The sequence below is a fragment of the Protobothrops mucrosquamatus genome, unplaced genomic scaffold (assembly GCF_001527695.2).
Source record: "Protobothrops mucrosquamatus isolate PMUCROS unplaced genomic scaffold, P.Mucros_1.0 scaffold3346, whole genome shotgun sequence".
NCBI classification, from domain to species: Eukaryota; Metazoa; Chordata; class Lepidosauria; order Squamata; family Viperidae; genus Protobothrops; species Protobothrops mucrosquamatus.
In genome coordinates this window covers 61,238-79,925 of record NW_015389334.1, presented here as the reverse complement: position 1 = coordinate 79,925, position 18,688 = coordinate 61,238, and the positions used below count along the sequence as shown (strand labels likewise).

The window sequence follows — 18,688 nt, the reverse complement described above, 5'->3', positions numbered from 1 at the left end:
GGGCTGCAATCTGTTCTCTCCACTTCCCCCCCCCCACTCCAACCTCCCAGTCTGGAGACAGAGCATAAACCCCCATTGGCTAATGAATTAATTAGTATTGCTGGTAATCCCAGATCCTCCCAAGGCAAGATTGAGCAAGACATGGCTGTTTGCATGGTGGTGGCATGTGGCAGAAGAAGGAGCCCCATGCAGTTTGGAGACCAAACCAGTAATTACACTCAGCAGGACCCCAAGCAAATCTGACTGAAGCTGGAAGTTCCTGGCAATTACCCCCCCCCCCCACACCTGCTACCTATTTTCCTGATGCTAGTCAGCCATCAGGATTTTCAGCTCAAGCAGTTATGACAAGTAGAGCCCTTTGTATTGCGGTCTACCTGCTCCAAAAGATACAGCACAACTCTATCTAAGAATCTGGGGATTGAAAGAGAAGCAAGTGGAAGGGAGGGAGGGAGGTAGGGAGGGAGGAAGGAAGGAAGGAAGGAAGAAGGGAGGGAGGGAGGGAGGGAGGAAGGAAGGAAGGAAGGAAGGAAGGAAGGAAGGAAGGAAGGAAGGAAGGAAGGAAGGAAGGAAGGAAGGAAGGAAGGAAGGAAGGAAGGCAGGCTAAAATGGGGGCTTAATCCCTAAATGCATTCAGGACCAGAAGCACTGATTGTAACTTCTTTTATTTGGTTATCTGCCTCCTTGCAAGTTCTGTGCAACCTTCTCGTTGTGTTTGTCTTTTGACTTGGTTCAGTTTATAGCAAATCAGTTGTGATATGTGAGGTACACAATGAAGAGGTAAGACATACAAAAAGCAGAGAACTTTATAAGACTGAATCATAAAACGTTAGCATTTTAGATAAGTCCTAACTTTAAAAATTACAGCTGAACCATGAATATGATTCCTCTTCTCTCTCCCCTCCCCCCCAATGCATATTTCTTTTACTACTGGTAGGTTCCCTCTTCTCAGCTCACTTTTTGCCTGCCAGCATAACCAACAACATTATGACAGCCTGCCCTGTGTTTCCACAAGGGAAAGAATAAGGACATCTGTTGTTCAGTTCTCAGCACTACCTTCAGTAATCCAAAGTTGTGGGCTTCACCTTACTGTTTTAAAAAGCAAGTATCTGGTCCTCATGAAAATATTTAAACTCTGTAGATAGTGCTTAGGTTTTTTTTTTTTTGTTTTTTTTAAATCAAATCAGAACAAAATCTGGCTAAATAAGATCTCTAGTGTTTAACAGATGGAACTTTCCTACTCTACTTTGTTTTTTTTCATGATCAGCAGGAACAAAACAAATTGTGATGTTATAGGAGCAAATTCACTTGCTTAATTTGCTTAATCTGTAGCAATTGCAGAATATATCTTTTCATCATACTGAATTTATCCTGTTAGAAAAAAATAATGGTGGGCAACATGGTTCTCAAAGAGACTTTCTTTGATATTCATCTACTTTTTCTTAAAGATTTTTTTTAAAATAAAGGTAGCCCTCATTTAATGATCACAATTTGGACTGGCAACTCGGTTCTTAAGCAAAGCAGTCACTAAGTGAAACCATAATTGTGCTTATCATCTTACTCCAGCTTTCTTTTGCTTTCCAGACCTGTGAAGGTCATAAATGTGAGGATTGGTTGTAAAGTTACTTTTTAATCACTGTCGTAAATGTGACTGGTCACTAAACAAGGCAGTCACTAAATCAGAGCTACATGTATTGAATGGAAAGCTGCAAAGTAATATATCAGCTTCAAGCATCATCCCTAAAGTTCCATGGGCATTATTAGAATTGGGTGACTACAGACATGGCTAATAAAAACTGTGCCGTTTCCCAGGAAGATAAGAAAGGGTGAAATGATAAGGAGCATTGTTGGATAAGTAGAGAAGATGATAGGAGTAAGAGAAGCTTATCATCCTGCTTTATGGTGAATGAGCCTTTGTAGACAGCCATAAGTCATAGTAAGACACACAAAATCCCAAATAAATCTATTGAGCTATAAAACATTTCCTACCCCTGAACTGTCCATGGCTTAGATTGCATGGCTTATTGGTCAAAGGTGTGGAGCTTGCTTGCTGATCTTGTCCTGCTAATATTGGTGTCTGTGATCCTTAGCAAATAGGAGTGCAGCTCAATTTAACATAGGCCCCCATCAGGATGGCCTACTTATATTGGACAACAGGCAAAATTCTGATTGGAAATACTGGGAGATGTTCTAGCATATTCAAGGTCATGTTTTGGGACAAAACCTGGAAGTTATGTTCAGGTATATCCAACTAACCCATAAATATTGATAGGATGCCACAGGGCCATTGAGTGTTCAGAGGCCAGAAAAGTTATTTATCTATTTGTTTATTTATTGGATTTATGTCATACCAATCTTGTCCAGAGTTCCTCCCTCCCTCCCTCCCTCCCTCCCTCCCCCCTTCCTTCCTTCCTTCCTGATGTCATTTTAAGAATGTAAACCTTGGCAAGTATGAAACAAGTTTCTGGCAAAGAAGTGTGTGTGTGTGTCTGTGTGTGTGTCTGTGTCTCTCTCTCTGTGTGTGTGTATGTGTTTGTGTATGACCTCATTTTAGGTGCTAAACCAGTGGCCCTTCTGATGTTGTTGAATTACAACTCTCAACCATCCCAGTCAACATGCAGGTTGTGAGGGATGCTGGGAAATGTAGTTCAGTAATATCTGGAGGAGCATGGGTTTTTCAGCCCTGATCTATCTAAATGCACATACTCTTGATATACTACAACTGCTCCAAATTGAACTTGAAACTGCCATTTTTAATCTTTAATAAATGCATCTGATCTCTATGCAGGCATGCACAAATTTAAGTCAACCCAGGAAGTAAACCCAATGTGCGCTTATGTATATGCATACATACCTACAATCTGTCATGTGTCTCATTCTAGCAGCATGGTTGGAAGTCGACACAGAATTGGCACCAATCCCAGTTTTGAGTGTTTGCCTACCACTATGGTGTGGGGGTGAGGGGCAATAATGGTTATCCATAGGGAGCAGAAATGAATTAGGGAGAGTCTGAAATCTGGGGAAGGAAGCCTATGACAGCTGAGGAATGAGCTGGCAGGAAATATTGGCCTTAAGGACAGCACCACAATAGAGGGAAAAGTAGTGACCACACAGTCAGTGAGAGGACACAACCCCTTCTATACATTTTACTTCCAACAAAGAAAAGTAATTAGATTGAATTGTTGGTTTTTCTTAAAACCATCACGGGTCTCTCTGGATAATAATAATAATAATAATAATAATAATAATAATAATAATAATAATAATAATAATAATAATAATAATAATAATAATAATAATAATAATAATAATAATAATAGTAATAATAGTAAAGTTGGAAGGGACCTTGGAGGTCATCTAGTCCAACCCCCTGCCCAGGCAGGAAACCCTATACCATTTCGGACAAATGGCTGTCCAGTCTCTTCTTAAAAACTTCCAGTGTTGGAGCATTCACTGCTTCTGGAGGCAGGTTGTTCCACTGGTTAATTGTTCTAACTGTCAGGAAGTTTCTCCTTAGTTCTAGGTTGCTTCTCTCCTTGATTAGTTTCCACCCGTTGCTTCTTGTCCTGCCTTCAGGCACCTTGGAAAATAGCTTGACTCCCTCTTCTTTGTGGCTGCCCCTGAGATATTGGAACACGGCTATCACGTCCCCCCCTCGTCCTTCTCTTCATTAAACTAGACATACCCAATTCCAGCAGCCGTTCCTTATATGCTTTAGCCTCCAGTCCCCTAATAATAAATGTGACCTCGTCTCAGCAGAATGTAAGTTGGGAGAAACTTCATCAGAGTCTTTTTGTCTGGCTTCTTTAAATGATGATCGTCAGTACCCGGTCTCGGTCTTATTTGCATGAAAGAATGCCAAGACTGGTCCTTTTGCTAATACGAACACTTTTCACCCACTCCCAAATAGCTTCAAAGAGGGAGGCCCATCTGTGCCTCCCCTCTTTTGCAGTTTCCCTGTTTTTGGAAACTAATCATTTCACGGAGAGTCTAATTTTCAAAAAGGCTCTTTAAAAAATAATTTTGTGGACGGGGATGGGGTGTTTGAGTGGATGCCTAGCTGCCGTCAAAACTTATCTGAATAGGGATGAGCAAACGTATGTAGTTCGAATGCTTCTCTAGGACATGGTCATAACAATCTCCTGTAAGACTGCAGACGTCAGCCCTCTCTTTACTCTCTCCTATCATTTCCCTAACCTGAGATGGTTCATCTTCAAGCTCCAGCTTTTGGGATGTTTGAAACTCCGACCGCTTTGTGAACCTAGAAACTAGAGAACAAGCCGAGTTTTTTCTTTTTTTAAAAAAAAAAAATAAATCCCTCGCGCTGGGGCGTGCCGTTGCGGCTGGGTCTTCTTCCTTCTGTCCCCAAAGGGGAGGAGCTCTCGAGCCCGGCTCAGCCAAGCAGAAACCGCCAACACTAAAAAGCTTTCAAAAGTGCCAGGATCTCAAGGAGGAGTTCGCCAGAGACAGGAAGGAGCTGCTCCGAGGACTTGTGGTTCTGAAAAGTCATTGGAAAGTGAGTGCAGGTGTCTTAACTCCAAGGTAGGGCTGAACTGAAGAGTCGAAACTGTTTTTCCAGCCCAGTGAAAGGAACGACCGGAGAAATCGAAAAGGGACCAAAGACAAACGAGAGTTGCGCGGAACGGCTACTTATAATACCAGGAAAGGAGGGAGCTGGCCACGGCCTCTGGTGCTGAAAGGTCGGGCCGCGGAGGAAGAATGTTTGAAGACAACTGAAACAGTCAAAAGTCCTTAGCTGGCTTCTGCTCCAAGAACGGAGTGAGTGGGACGCGATCAAGAGTTTCCTACGGTAAGTTGGTGGAAAGATGAAACTGTCCCCCATCAGAGATCAGCCGGAAGGCATTGCCAAAAGTCTCTTCTACCTCTGACTGGAACGGGGCGGTAGGTTAAACGAAGTTTTAAACTGCTGCCTGCATGAATTCCTTTTTATAGCGTCCCTTTTGCCCTCTGAAATAGTGTCTAATTAAAGGCTTTAATGCATTCCCATAAGCAATCTTGACTGTGAACACAAAAACAAGCTAAATGTTAATTAACTTTTAATTAATCCACATTATTCAATGAATTAGAGAATAGATTGTTTGAACTTTATCCCAGGCAGCAATGTTTATAATTAAAATCAATTAGTGCACATTGTTTACATGCACACAAACACACTGCCCTTAAACCTATGTAATTATGTTGTCTAAACATAGTGGTTGCAGAAAATTTCTTGATCTGAATGAGCTTGTATGGATGTATAACAGAGATTCTTATTGTTACTTTTTATATTTTAACTTTAAAGTACTTAATTTATCAGGGTTTGTCATTCTATTTTGGTCTTTTCCAGTTAGAAAATATTTAGATATGTTAGAACTATAACTTCCAGGGTGATGAAGGCTTTTAAAATTCAACCCAGAGAGGTCTGTTGGACAATTCTCAATTTTAATTCGTGGCTGGATTAATCAAGTTGTGGCATTTTTTGTTTAACTGAGGTGGGGGGGAAGTGAATAATATATAGAGTTGAAATTGTTGGTTAATGATAGCTTACATTTAAAAAGAGAGATCTACCACAAAAATTGCAACAGCAACATTTGTGTGTGAGAGAAAAATCCATCACCTTAAAGTGCATGCACATTCAGCATTCAGAAGAGAAACAGCATAGAAGAGTAAGTATGTCTCAGAGGTAGTTTCATCCATTCCCTTACTCAGATTTGGGGGAAATTTCTTTGGTATTCCACTAAGTTTTATGTGACTTCTAAACCTTACTGGTTTCGATATGTGATCAGCATTGGGGAGAAGCCATAATAAAGCACGTGCTTTGTTTCACTAAGTTTCTCTGATTGAAAGGGTCTTGGGTAACTGAAGGAAAGCACTACTCTAGACTTTGAAGAGCTACATTCACCATAAATTGGATGGCTGGATCTATGGCTAGACCTGGCATAAGAATTTAACAGTGATGCAATTTATTTGTTTTAAACTTAGGAGTATTCTTGTTGAATTTAATATTCTTGGAAGTCATGAAAGTGAGTGGCTTAGACCAATTTTTATTAAGTTAAAGTTCCTTTTGAGATTAGAACAACTCTTGACAACTTCATGCATATATATGTAGAGTTTGCTTGATCCTAGTACAGAAGTATCTTGGTATTACCTTGCTCGTGCAAGTGTAGAGATTTCCTGATAATCTCACTCCTCCCTCCTCCTCCTCCCTCCTCCCTCCTCCCTCCTCCCTGCTCCCTGCTCCCTCCTCCCTCCTCCTCCTTCTCCTTCTCCAAAGTAAATGTCATTACTTTCTGCATTTTATTGAAGGAGAAGTGTCCTATTCATCATAGTGCAAATGATCTAGACCACTGCAAAAACACTTGCCCTGCCAGCAACATTAATTTCATAGTTTCAAGATGTGTTGGCCCTTTGATAATCTGCAAAGTTGCCACATAATGTCTTTGCCATTTGTTCTCTCATTTAAAAAGTACCCCATTTATTCAGATACTAGTAGGATTGAGAGACAGATTGGTGGTAATAAAAACATAAAAAGAAGGGAAGAATGATGGTTCTCGCTCAGCTTCAATGAAAAGAGAAAAGAAGAGATTTGGGCAAAACTCAAAGTACAGATGCCCACAGCTATTTCAAATGAGGAAACATGATGCCTTTCTCCATGCCCTTTGGCCAAGCCCCATCTGGCTCTGCTTTCCCCAGACTTCCCCAATTGAACTGACAGACAGCTTGTAATTCTCTAGGAATATTAATCAGATATCCCCCAACCCTTCAACCTCATGGCACTAGGAAGAGAGTGTAATTGGAAGCTGGGAGGAAGGATTGTTTTGACTATAAAGATCTCTCTCCTTTAAAAACTGCATTAACAGGCTAGCATGAAAGAGTAAAGTAAAAGAAAAAAATTCCTAGTTTCAGATGTAGATATACCTAAATAATGTTCATATATTCTTGAAAAACTAAGGTGGGACAGAGGTATTTGGAAATGATTTGTTAATGAATGATTTGAAAGTAGGACTAGTATGGATGTGGATGTGTGTAAGAAAGGAAGGAGGAGAGAAAGTACTTCTATTTATATGGAATGTACTTCTATTTATGTACTTCTATTTATATGGAATGAAACTTGTAGCCAGCATGGGTTTAGTAATAGCAAATCATGCCAAACCAATCTTATTTCATTCTTTGACAAAGTGACTAAATTAGTAGACCAGCAAAATGCTATGGACATTGTATACTTAGACTTCAGCAAGGCATTTGACAACCTACTTCTTGGTAAACTAGAAAAATGTGGGATAGACAGCATCACCACCAGATGGATTTGTAACTGGCTGACAAACTGTACTCAATGAGTCATCCTTAATGGTACTACATCTACATGGAGGAAAGTAAGCAGTGGGGTACCACAAGGTTCTGTCTTAGGCCCAGTACTCTTCAATATCTTCATCAATGACTTGGGTGAGGGAATTGAATAGGAATTCATCAGATGACACCAAACTGGCAGGAGTAGCCAACACCCAAGAAGATTAGGGGACTGGAAGCTAAAACATATGAAGAATGGTTGCAGGAATTGGGTATGGCCAGTCTAGAGAAAAGAAGGACTAGGGATGACAGGATAGCAGTATTCCAGTATTTTTGTGCAGCTGCCACAAAAAAGATAGGGGTCAACTTATTTTCCAAAGCACCAGAAAGCAAGACAAAAAAAAATGGATGGAAATTAATCAAGGAGAGAAATAACCTGGAATTAAGGAGAAACTTCTTAACACTGAGGACAAGTAATCAGTGGAACAGCTTGCCTTCAGAAGTTGTGGTTGCTTCATCACTGGAGGTTTTTAAGAAAAGACTGGACAGCTACCTGTCCAGGTGGTTGGACTAGAAGACCTCCAAGGTCCCTTCCAGTTCTATTCTGATTGGTTGAAATTGGCACAAAATGAAAACTAAGCACAATTTGCATTTTTCTTAGTTTTTTCAAACTCCAGTTAGACAAGATTTGGATTTTAAAATTCAACCATAAACAGAATTTATTTATGTGAGGTAATGATATTCCAAACCACATCAAAATCCAACAAATTCATAACTTTGAATAGGGAAAGAAGAGGGGGCATGAGAAAGACTTACCGTTTAACTGCAAATGTAATTACGCTAGCAAATGGTGAGCAAAACATTCAAGTTGATGGTTCCCATAATAATAAATTAAAATCAGTGTATGCTTATAGTAAAGGAATATGGCCCAGATTAGTGGAAAAGAGCACATGCTTTCCATTCAAAAATTCTTAATTTCATTCTCATTCATTTGCAAAGTTTTTGCAAATAGAGTTGGGCATGACTCTTGGACAGAACCTTTGACAAGCTATAATCCATCAGAGAGTATGAAGATTTGTTGCAGCTGTATTTGACATGATAGCTTTCTGTTTGGAGTTTAAATTCCTTCTATTGAATTAGAACTTGTGTTCTTAAAACATGCCCCAAATAAGCAACAACCAGTGCTAGAGATAATCCGTATGTCAACATTGTTCAGCTGCCTCCCAGGACTATTAAGAAAATGGCCAGAGATCTTTAACTCTAAAAAGTAGGAGGAAAAAGAGTTTAGCTCTGGTGAATAAAACCTACACAAAAAGTTTGATTTATTTGTCCTGTCGAAAGACAAATCATCTGCTATGTATATGAAAGCTTCTTGTCTGCAGCAAAGATTCCAATCTAGCTATATTGTGCCTAAGAATCTTCTGCCAAATTAAGATTGCTGAAAAGGGAGTTAAGTATCTGGAGTACTGTCCCAAGTAACAGACGAAATATTCTAAAATCACTCTTAACTTACACTGTAAAAATTAACAGTGGGGTAAAACAATAGTTACTTCAGCAAATAACATGCAAACAATAAGTCACTGTGTAGTCTGCTGCATTGTCTGGAAAGAGAATAAAAACTTTTGCAACTGGCTAAATTACTAGTGATGCTGATGTTGTACGGTATAGGAAAAGACAGAGCTAAGATCACATTGGATAGACTGGGTTGATTTGTTGAGTTTTAGTAGGTGATTTTGCTTCTTGCTGATATTGAAGTGCAGAATAAAATATAATTGCAAAAACTACTGTGTTGGTTTTCATTAGTTGTGGGTGTGGGTGTGTATACACACATATGTTTTTACCCAGTTGCTTTTTGCTAAGCCAAAGCAGATAGCTTTTTGAACCTGTTTTTTTTTACTAAAAATGTTTCAAGATTTCATTTTGCTTCACTGTATTATAAGCTTTTATTATAATCACACATTCATTCATTTGCTCATTGATTCAAGACAAGGAAGTGCAAACTATACAAAATGTAGCTTTCTGGTCTTAATAAAATAGGTTCATTTTCATCATATATATAAGAAAAGTCTCTCCATTCTTAGGAACCTTAATCCTATATTATTTGTGTGTCTCTTTATATCTGCTAATGACCCATTGCTACCTATTCAGTTGGTATAAGCTGACATTGTTGGTATTTTACAGTCCCCCTGCTGCATAGCTACCTCCTGTGAGCTCCTGGAATCCATGCCATGGGTTGACAGTGATGTTCCCAAAGCTAATGGATCTAAGAACTTCAACTTACCTCCTCCGGGTCAGAGAGGGATCCTTGCAGCTCTCAATGTCATTGGAGGCTATGAGCAAGCAGCATAGTGTGGACTAGTTTCCTTCCTTCCTTCCTTCCTTCCTTCCTTCCTTCCTTCCTTCCTTCCTTCCTTCCTTCCTTCCTTCCTTATTTACTTACTTACTTACTTACTTACTTACTTCCCAGTTCTAGTAAATGTTTATTGGGAATAGTTCTATATCACAGTACCTGCTTTTCAGGGTTCCACAAGTTTCAGCACTCTCTCCACTCCTGTTTAACATCTACACCATTCCACTGGGGGAGACCTTTCAACAGGATGGGATGAGGTATCATCAGTACCTTAATGATACCTAGCTTTAATCTTTAATCTCCACTCCTAGTTGCCCAAGTGAAACTGTAAAAGGTCTATCTCAGTGGTTCTCAACCTGTGGGTCAGGACTCCATTTGGGGTCGATCGACCATTTCACGGGGGTCGCCAAGCAAGGCTGTCCGCCATGTTTTTGTCCGCCATTTTTTTTGTCCGCCATTTTCCCCCCCTTTTCCGGCGGGTGCCTTACCTCCCTTGGGCTGGGCCAGCTGGTGGTCGGCCTGTTCCGTCTCTGCTGCTTGCCAGCCACGCCTCGGCCGGCACAGGGGGCGGAACCACGCATGTGCGGCGCTCCCGGGCAGAGAAAGTCCTCGACTTACGACCGGTTGGGTAGTCCTCGACTTACGATCAGTTTAGTCCTCGACTTACGACCGGTTTAGTCCTCGACTTACGACCGGTTTAGTCCTCGACTTACGACAGGTTGGGGTCGCGGCATTAAAAAGGTTGAGAACCACTGGTCTATCTCCTTTTCTGAAGGCTGTTAATGGGGAAGAACAGGTTTCAGCCTAGCAAAACTGAGTGGTTCAAGGTTTCAGGGCCTCCTGAATGGAATTCTGCAGTGTGTTTACAAGGGGCTACCCTCAAAGAGCATCCAGAAAGTGCAGCTGATTCAAAATTCAGCAATGCAACCTTCCTTGATCAATGTACAATCTTTGTTCCATGAACTGCTTTGATTGCCAGTATGTTTCTGGGTTCAAATCACAATGCTGGTAGTACAGTATCTAAAAAGCCCTTCATGGTATTAGGCCATGTTATTTGAGGAACCACACTTCATCCTGACTGTATCTATCAATGCCATCACGTTTAGTTGGTGAGATATGCTAGAGATTCTTCCATTAGAGAATGTCATCTGAAGGAATCAGGAAAAGAGCCTATTGATGGTGGTGTCTGCTCCTTGCACGTGATCCCCTTGGAGATCAGGCTAATCAGAACTCAGTTGACTTTTTATAAGGTGTTGAAGGCACAGGTCATGGTGCTCAGAATGTATTGCAGGGTCTATGAAATGTTTATGTTGATGCTGGATTTTGCTTATAGTTTTATCCCAGCTGCAGTTATGTATTTATTGTTATGCTATTCAAATTAATCAATATTCTACTCCGTTCCATTCTATCACTTTTAAAAATCTTCCTCAGGTGATCCCAGTCAATCAGGGATCTTATAATTAATTGTGAAAACATCCCTAAAGTATTAGCCAATTATCAAAATGAAATAAGGATAATCTCTTTTACTCATGGGACATTGTAGTTAATCATGCCTCTCTAAGCATGGCACCCAATTAAATATAATCAGTAAGTTAATAGACCAGGATCAGGAAGATCCAGGTTCATATTCACACAGTCATGGAAGTTTATTGGATGATTTTGGACCAGCCAGTATCAAGCAAGATTATTGTGGGGACAGAACTGGAAGATGGAATCCTATATATCCTGCCATGGGCTACTTAAGGATAGATTGGAAATATACTTAACAAAAACTCTAAAAACTGGTCATTTTTTTCATATTGAACTTTGAAAAAAATGCTTGAAAGGGAAGCAGTGAAGAATGAAGAATTAGCTTGATACTTTTAAGTGTGCATGATCTGGTAATTTCCAAAGACATTGCATTAGTCTTGACACAGATGTCTTCCTTTACTCAGCTTTTGGTACAGTTTTTAAGTATGCTCAGGTTTTGCTTTGTAATCTAAAAGCTGACTCATTAAAGTAAGAACAGGGATGGTGGGCGACCCTGGGCCTTTTGAAAATCTGAACCCAAATTACAGGCAGAACTCCTATTCAGAGAAGCCAGCTGCTGAAATTTCAAGTAAGGTAAAGGAGAGAAATGAAGTTTATAAGAAAGGATTTATAGAGGGGATCAGGATTGAATTAATCACAAGTCTACCTATTGTAATCCCATTGTTCCTATGAGTTGCTCAGCATTACCAATGTATCCCCTTAAAATCTCCTCAAGATGCTAAAGTTAGCAAGCCAGCTCGTGCTGTCAAATGTGGTTGCATGCTATCATTGGGCTTGCTAAATATGATACAGATTTGTCAAATAGAAGTTGTTGGTTAAAGGTTGTCAATTCACACAAACAGAGAAACACAGAAGCATATTGGCCACTGAGCCCACACATCAAGGATTTGTGGCTAATATGCTTCCTGGGTTCCATATCTTCACACCACTTCATTTCACTACTAACACCACAATGGTGGCAGAGGAGAGAACAAAATGGACAGTGATTTATATATGTGTGTGTGTGTATGTATATGTATATATGTATATATATACTGTATGTGTGTGTGTGTATCTATGTATGTATATATATACTGTGTGTGTGTGTGTGTATGTATAATGTGAGTATGTGTATTATATATGTGCGTGTGGGTAAATATATACTTTCTTTTGAGAGCAGGCAACAGAATTTCATTTTTAATGTGGGCCAGTATGCTCACAGTAAAATTGACAATAAAGGTTATCTTATCTATCTTATCTTATCTAACATATTGAGAGGTTTGAGACAGAAAAGGAGAATTTATCTTAGAGCTGCTTCTTTTGCATTTTCAGCGGTTGCTTTTCCCAGCAAAATGCAGATCTGGGGATGTTCCTTAGTTTGTAGTGATGGAAGAGAGCAATGGCTTTTTTTCTTCAGCTTTCTTTATGTGGCCCTCTCCAGATGCGCTGAGAATTTGGGAGTTCTAATTAGCATATACGAGGGCAAATCGGAAATAAACCTCTGTTTGGTTATCAATGAAGCAGTTCCATTGGGATGTTTTTGATCACCCCGCCTATAGCGCTGAGCAACTACTACTAAGGAATTTCAAACCTTGTAAGACGTTAAGACAAGTGCCTCAATTTGAATGGCAATTATGTTGAAAAGTAATGTAATGTTCTAGTTTTCTAATGTGTATAATAAAAGTTCTGTATCTATGAGTGTCTGTCATTGATAACCAAACAGAGGTTTATTTCTGTATTGCCCTCGTACATGTGGGGCATTGGGTTCCAACAAGATGTTTTTCTTGCTTACTAATGTCATTTTGGTAGTACATAATCAAGAACATCCTGTTGACATAGATTGCAGCAGTTACTGTTGTTGTATATAAATTTGCAGCTATAGTCAAAGCTAAAATTCTGCTCAATCCTCATTCTCACAATGAATTTGAATTATGCCCTACATCTCAGATTTATTGAAAACCTTTAGTCAAACTAGAATTCATTCATTATGTGGAAATGATGGGATTGCACTAAATTAAAGGGGACATGCAGGAATATCCAGTTAATTCATCCTGTCATCCCATTAAGCACAAGGCAATGAACAGAAATAAAATAAATGCCAACAAAAAGCAGGATGGGAAAGGAAGCCCTATTATAAAATATAGATGCTAAAAAAAAAAACACTGGCCAAAGACCATAGTTGAGCCCAAAATTTATGTTGCTAAGTGTAACAGTTGTTAAATGAGTTTGCCCCATTTCAGGACTTTTCTTGCCACAATTGTTAAGTGAATCACTGCATTGGTTAAGTTAATAACCTGGTTGTTAAGTGAATCTGGCTTCACCCTTGACTTTGCTTGTCAGAAGGTTGCAAAAGCTGATCTCCTGATCTCAGGATACTGCAACCGTCATAAATATGAACCAGTTGCCTAGCATCTGAATTCTGAACATGTGACCAAGGGGATGCTACAATGAGAAAAACAGTCATAAGTCACTTTTTCCAGTGCCGTTGTAACTTTGAACAGTCACTAAATGAATGGGTGTAAGTTGAGAAGTTCCTGTAAAGCATCCTTTTGGATTGTTTTGCATGGCAACATTCCTCAACCATCTTCAATGGAGTTGCATTGCCAACTGCATCATCGCTTACTTCTTCTGGCCCTTCCATCTGATATCCCTGCATAGAAATCTCTTTTAGAGATTCCAAGAGATGTTGGGAGATGTTCTGGAGAAAGTTTCCAAAGTGATATCAAATCACCTCCATGTGCCAGATTGCATCATCCAAGCCATTTAATGAGGCAGGGTATGATCTTGCTTCATTCAGGCCTACTACAAGATAAATATGGCAATTACGGTAAGAGAATCTTTCCAGGACTCTTTTTTTCCCCCATTCTCTTTCAAATACCAGATGTAACAAGTTTGGCAATTAGTTAGCTAGAATTTTCACCTATCTTTCCTCCCGGAGTTGAAGCCAGTTTACATGAGGATCTCTCTTCTTTTGATCTCAACAAATGGGTGAAATTCACTGGGCTGAGAGAGAGAGTAACTTGGCCAAAGTCTCTTGGGGTGAAGGAAGAGTTGGAACTAGATTTATTGGTTCTAGATCAACATCACCATTATACCACATAGCCCATCTTGGTCTGATATGTTTGGGATAGTGCTTTATAGCCTTGGTGCAAGTTTCTGGAGGTAAATCTGAACTCTGGTCAAACGTGATCTGTTGCCTTGCTCTGCAAAGTTGTATAACTGGTATAACACAAGACACCCCGAGCATAACAGCAGACATCTCAAGCATATCAGTTATGTCCAGTCATCCTGGTAGTAGTAGAAAAACAGCAAAACACAAGAGGTTTATTGGATATTTGGATTGCTAGATCAGACATTCTTCAGACTTATTGCAGAAGGGCAGGTTTATCCTATACCTTTATAAAATCAGTCTAATCTAAATAATCAGCCCCTTAGCCTTATCCAAGGACACGGTTTTAATTAAAGCAGGTAACACAGCAGTCAAAGTTAATACTTTTATCCATTATTTCTTCTAGGAAACCTAGATGAATGAACCCTTTATCCCATTTGATCCTCAGTGAAAACCCACTGAGGTGGCTTAAACAGTCCACGATCCGAATCTCTGTTGTTTTTTTCCTTTCCAATAATCCTCCCACTGAGAGAATAGACTATCCTGCCAGAGATTGCGTAGAGTCAGTGTATCTGGTACCCCATGTATTGTAAGGGAAAGCTAAAGTATTACATTTTGATTACTTCATAAGGTAAAGACACACTCATGCTCTGTTAACTGCATCCATGGAGTTTTCCTGGCAACAGTACAGAAGTGGTTTACCATTGCCTTCTTTCAGGATGTTTAACTAATACATAATTAGGATCTGCGTGATGCCAGCTGTATATTAATTCTCTCTCTAATCTATCATCCAAGTCCCATCAGGCATATTAAAAGTGGGATTTGCTACATTGGATGTGGCGATGACCAATCGACCGATTAGTTGGGTGGCACATTTTCAACAAAGCTGCTTATACCTTAAGCTTTATTAAACGAGGACATCAAGCCGACAAGAAGTTGATTATCAGGAAACCTGGGCTGCTTCCTCCCCTCCACCCCCACACAATTACTGTGGAAATCATTATTCATCAAAGGTAAATGAGGTTACCAGGAAAAACGCTTAGGTTTTCAAGGAACTTGCATCAAATCATGGGCCAGATAAGCATTTTTAGCCATTTCTTTCATCTCCATAGAGATTGAAATGTGATTCTTGTTTGAAAATTAGAAGCTGCCCATTTAAAAGGTTTTAAAAGCAGATCTGCAAAGAGAAAAAAAACGGAAGTGAAGCCGTTCCCTAAAATGTCCAATTTTCTCCAGTTTCAAATCCTTCCTATACTGAAATAGCTGCATTTCTTTTTCTAGATGTAAATGTTTAGGTAGCCAAAAGGTGCTATTCATGCATAAGAGGAAGACATAGGCAAGCTTAAGAGAACCCCAAGATTGATAAAAAAAAAAAAGTAAAACAAAAAAACAAAAAATAACAGTAGAAACCACAACTCAACCAGGACTAAATATGTCAGAAGGCATGGAAGCTTAAGTCAAGTTTAGGGGGAGGCAGAAAACCAGGGACAGGGAAACTGTAATGGGGTATTGTGGGAAAAGGCACTGCTGTTAACCAGACTCCTAAAAACACTCTTGTGACTGAATTTTGCTGAAGAACCTTTTTGTTGATAACAAAAGGCAAACATCTGAATTTTCATATCAAACCAAAAGCTGACATTTTTATGCCTGCTTTTGATTATCTAACTGTGTCATACTGACCACTAATCCAGCAATACTCTGTTCCCTGAACATTGCGGCAGAATTCACATAAATCCCAATTAATTTGTGCAAGTGGCTTTAATTTACTTTAGTCGTGGCTAATTTTAGCTGAAACATGGCAATCCTTTTCGCTAGATTTTCCTAGAACTCTCTCAAAATGTTTATATACAATTGTCTAAAAGAAGATCCTTTCTTTTCCCAGAAAGATTTATTTTTTTATTTCAGATATAGTTTCATTATAATTTAATTATCGATGCTGTTGTACTCCAGCCTGCTATCCCATTTATTGAAGTTATGTGAAACCCTTAGAAGTCCTGCATCGGATTGGCCAGCTTCCCTGCACAATTATTTCTGCTTTTATTTTAAGCATAATTAAAATAGATGTTAGCTTGGCTGTATATTTCCCTTTGTAGAAATGAAGTTCAGATTGTAGGCAAGTAATGAATATCTCAACTTCAGGATTTCTCCTGGAAAAAAAAATATGTCCCACATGCATAAGGTTGCAGATTCAATCCCTCAGCCAAAAATTGGGAAGGCAAAACAGTTGCCTCAAACCCAGAGAAATCATTGTCAGACATTGCTAAATATACAATGATAGATAGATCAATGATTTGGCTTAATAGAAGACACTCTAAGTTCTGATGTCTAAAGAAAAGACTTGATTACAGAACCGTTTGTGATCCTCAAACCAAACATGGGCATAGTGCCTGTCAGCTCCACTAGGAATACCAGGCCAGAAAAATAACTCCACAGGAAGACCAGAATACACTTTGTGGAGACTGGATATAATAACAGGACCTTACAACTCTGATTGTACTATACTTCCTCTCCTTCTTCTACTCTCCCATGAATTAGGGGGGCATTTGTCTGAATCACTTCTGAATATTAGCTTGTTAGCCAGGATCTAAAAAAAAATGCCTCACACATACACACACATACACACACACACACACATGCATGCACACACACATTTGCCTAGGCAAAGTTCTGGCATATTTTTGTCAAAGTCACCACCCTCATTGTCTCTAGTAGCATACCAGATTATAGTCATCATTCGGCAACTATTGCTGCTAAAAAAATGCAAAAACAAGAGCAAAGAGGCCATTGCATTTTTAGGCAACATCATGTAGCTGCTGGGCTACATTAGAATTGCACATTGCTAAGCTATGCAGGCCTCTGGTTATGGCTGGACCTATTATTCTATGAGTTGTAATTCTGAGGTAAGGACTTGCCTTCAAAATAAAACCCTGCTTAGGTCAAGGGTGAATTATATAATGTACTAAATGTGTTATAACAAAGAATAATATTTATCATTCCTATTCTATTTCTTTAAGATTTTAGAACTGAGTCTCACTGAATTAATATGGATTGTATGGTTATTTTTTTTCAGGGTAAAGAGATGGCCAAACTCTACCCCAAGTCCAAAGAGATGACCGAACTCATATCTCCTCAATCCTGGATCAATGAAGCATTGAGTACCCAAAATGAAACCAAGGACAAAGACAGCCGGCAAGTGGCCTATGAGATGCTTTCTGGCATTAATGACGAGAATGACAGTGTTGAGGAAGAAGAGGAAGAAGATAATGGGAAGCCCAAGAGAAGGGGGCCAAAGAAGAAGAAAATGACCAAAGCAAGGCTGGAGCGATTCAGGGCCCGCCGAGTGAAAGCTAATGCTCGGGAACGAACACGGATGCATGGACTTAATGATGCTCTTGATAACTTGAGGCGGGTGATGCCCTGCTATTCTAAAACACAGAAGCTGTCCAAAATTGAGACGCTGAGGCTAGCCAGGAACTATATTTGGGCTTTGTCAGAGGTTCTGGAAAGTGGGCAGACTTCAGAAGGCAAAGGTTTTGTGGAGATGCTATGCAAAGGTTTGTCCCAACCAACCAGCAATCTGGTTGCTGGTTGTCTCCAGGTAGGACCACAATCCCTGTTCCTGGAGAAACATGAGGAGAAAATCCCTGTTTCTGATTCAACTGTGTCCAGTCATGGTTTTTCTTACCAGTCTCCAGGATTGCCCAGTCCGCCCTATGGAAGCATGGAGACACACCTTGTACATTTAAAGCCTCCCTCTTTCAAAACTCTGGTGGATACTTCCTTTGGCAATCCTCACCAAGACTGTGCATCTCCAGCATATGAAGGTCCCTTGACACCTCCTCTGAGCATCAGTGGAAATTTTTCCTTAAAGCAAGATGGGTCTCCAGACCTAGAAAAATCATACAGTTTTATGGCCCACTATCCATCTGTTAGCCTGAGCAATGCTCACGGTCACACCTCCCATTTTTCAACCACAGTGCCCAAATATGACCTCCCATTAGATGTGACCTATGATTCTTATTCTCACCATGTGGTTGGAGCACAGCTCAGTGCAATATTTGGTGAATAAGTCAAGAAGATAACAGGCAAATGGTTTTTAAATGGACTTTTAAACATTTTTTTTCAAACAAAAAATTGGTAGCATCTTATACCAAATGTTGGTACATAAAAAGAAGGAATTTTACTTATTTAGATATTCCCATCTGATTTCATGGGAAACCCTTGGGGGAGAAAGGAAGCAAAGCATGTCCACACTGCTGTGACCTTAGACATATTTTAGTAGCTCTAACTTATGGGCTTTTAAGTCTATCATCTCAATAATCCTTCTTACATGACTATTTCATTTGTAACATTCTTATAATACTGATGAGGAGTCATCATCACCTGTTGAACCATAACACCATGAACCTCCACATTCAATCTCCTGATTATAAAGA

The 18,688-nt window shown here is 39.7% G+C and overlaps 1 protein-coding gene across 1 annotated transcript; it reads left to right on the top strand.

Annotated features, from left to right (window-relative positions):
• The first annotated feature begins 17,331 nt into the window (after positions 1-17,331).
• Positions 17,332-18,321, top strand: NEUROD4 (neuronal differentiation 4). Its single transcript, XM_015826861.1, has one exon. It carries the CDS (start codon positions 17,332-17,334, stop codon positions 18,319-18,321), a length of 990 nt encoding a protein of 329 aa, XP_015682347.1.
• The last annotated feature ends 367 nt before the right edge of the window (positions 18,322-18,688 follow it).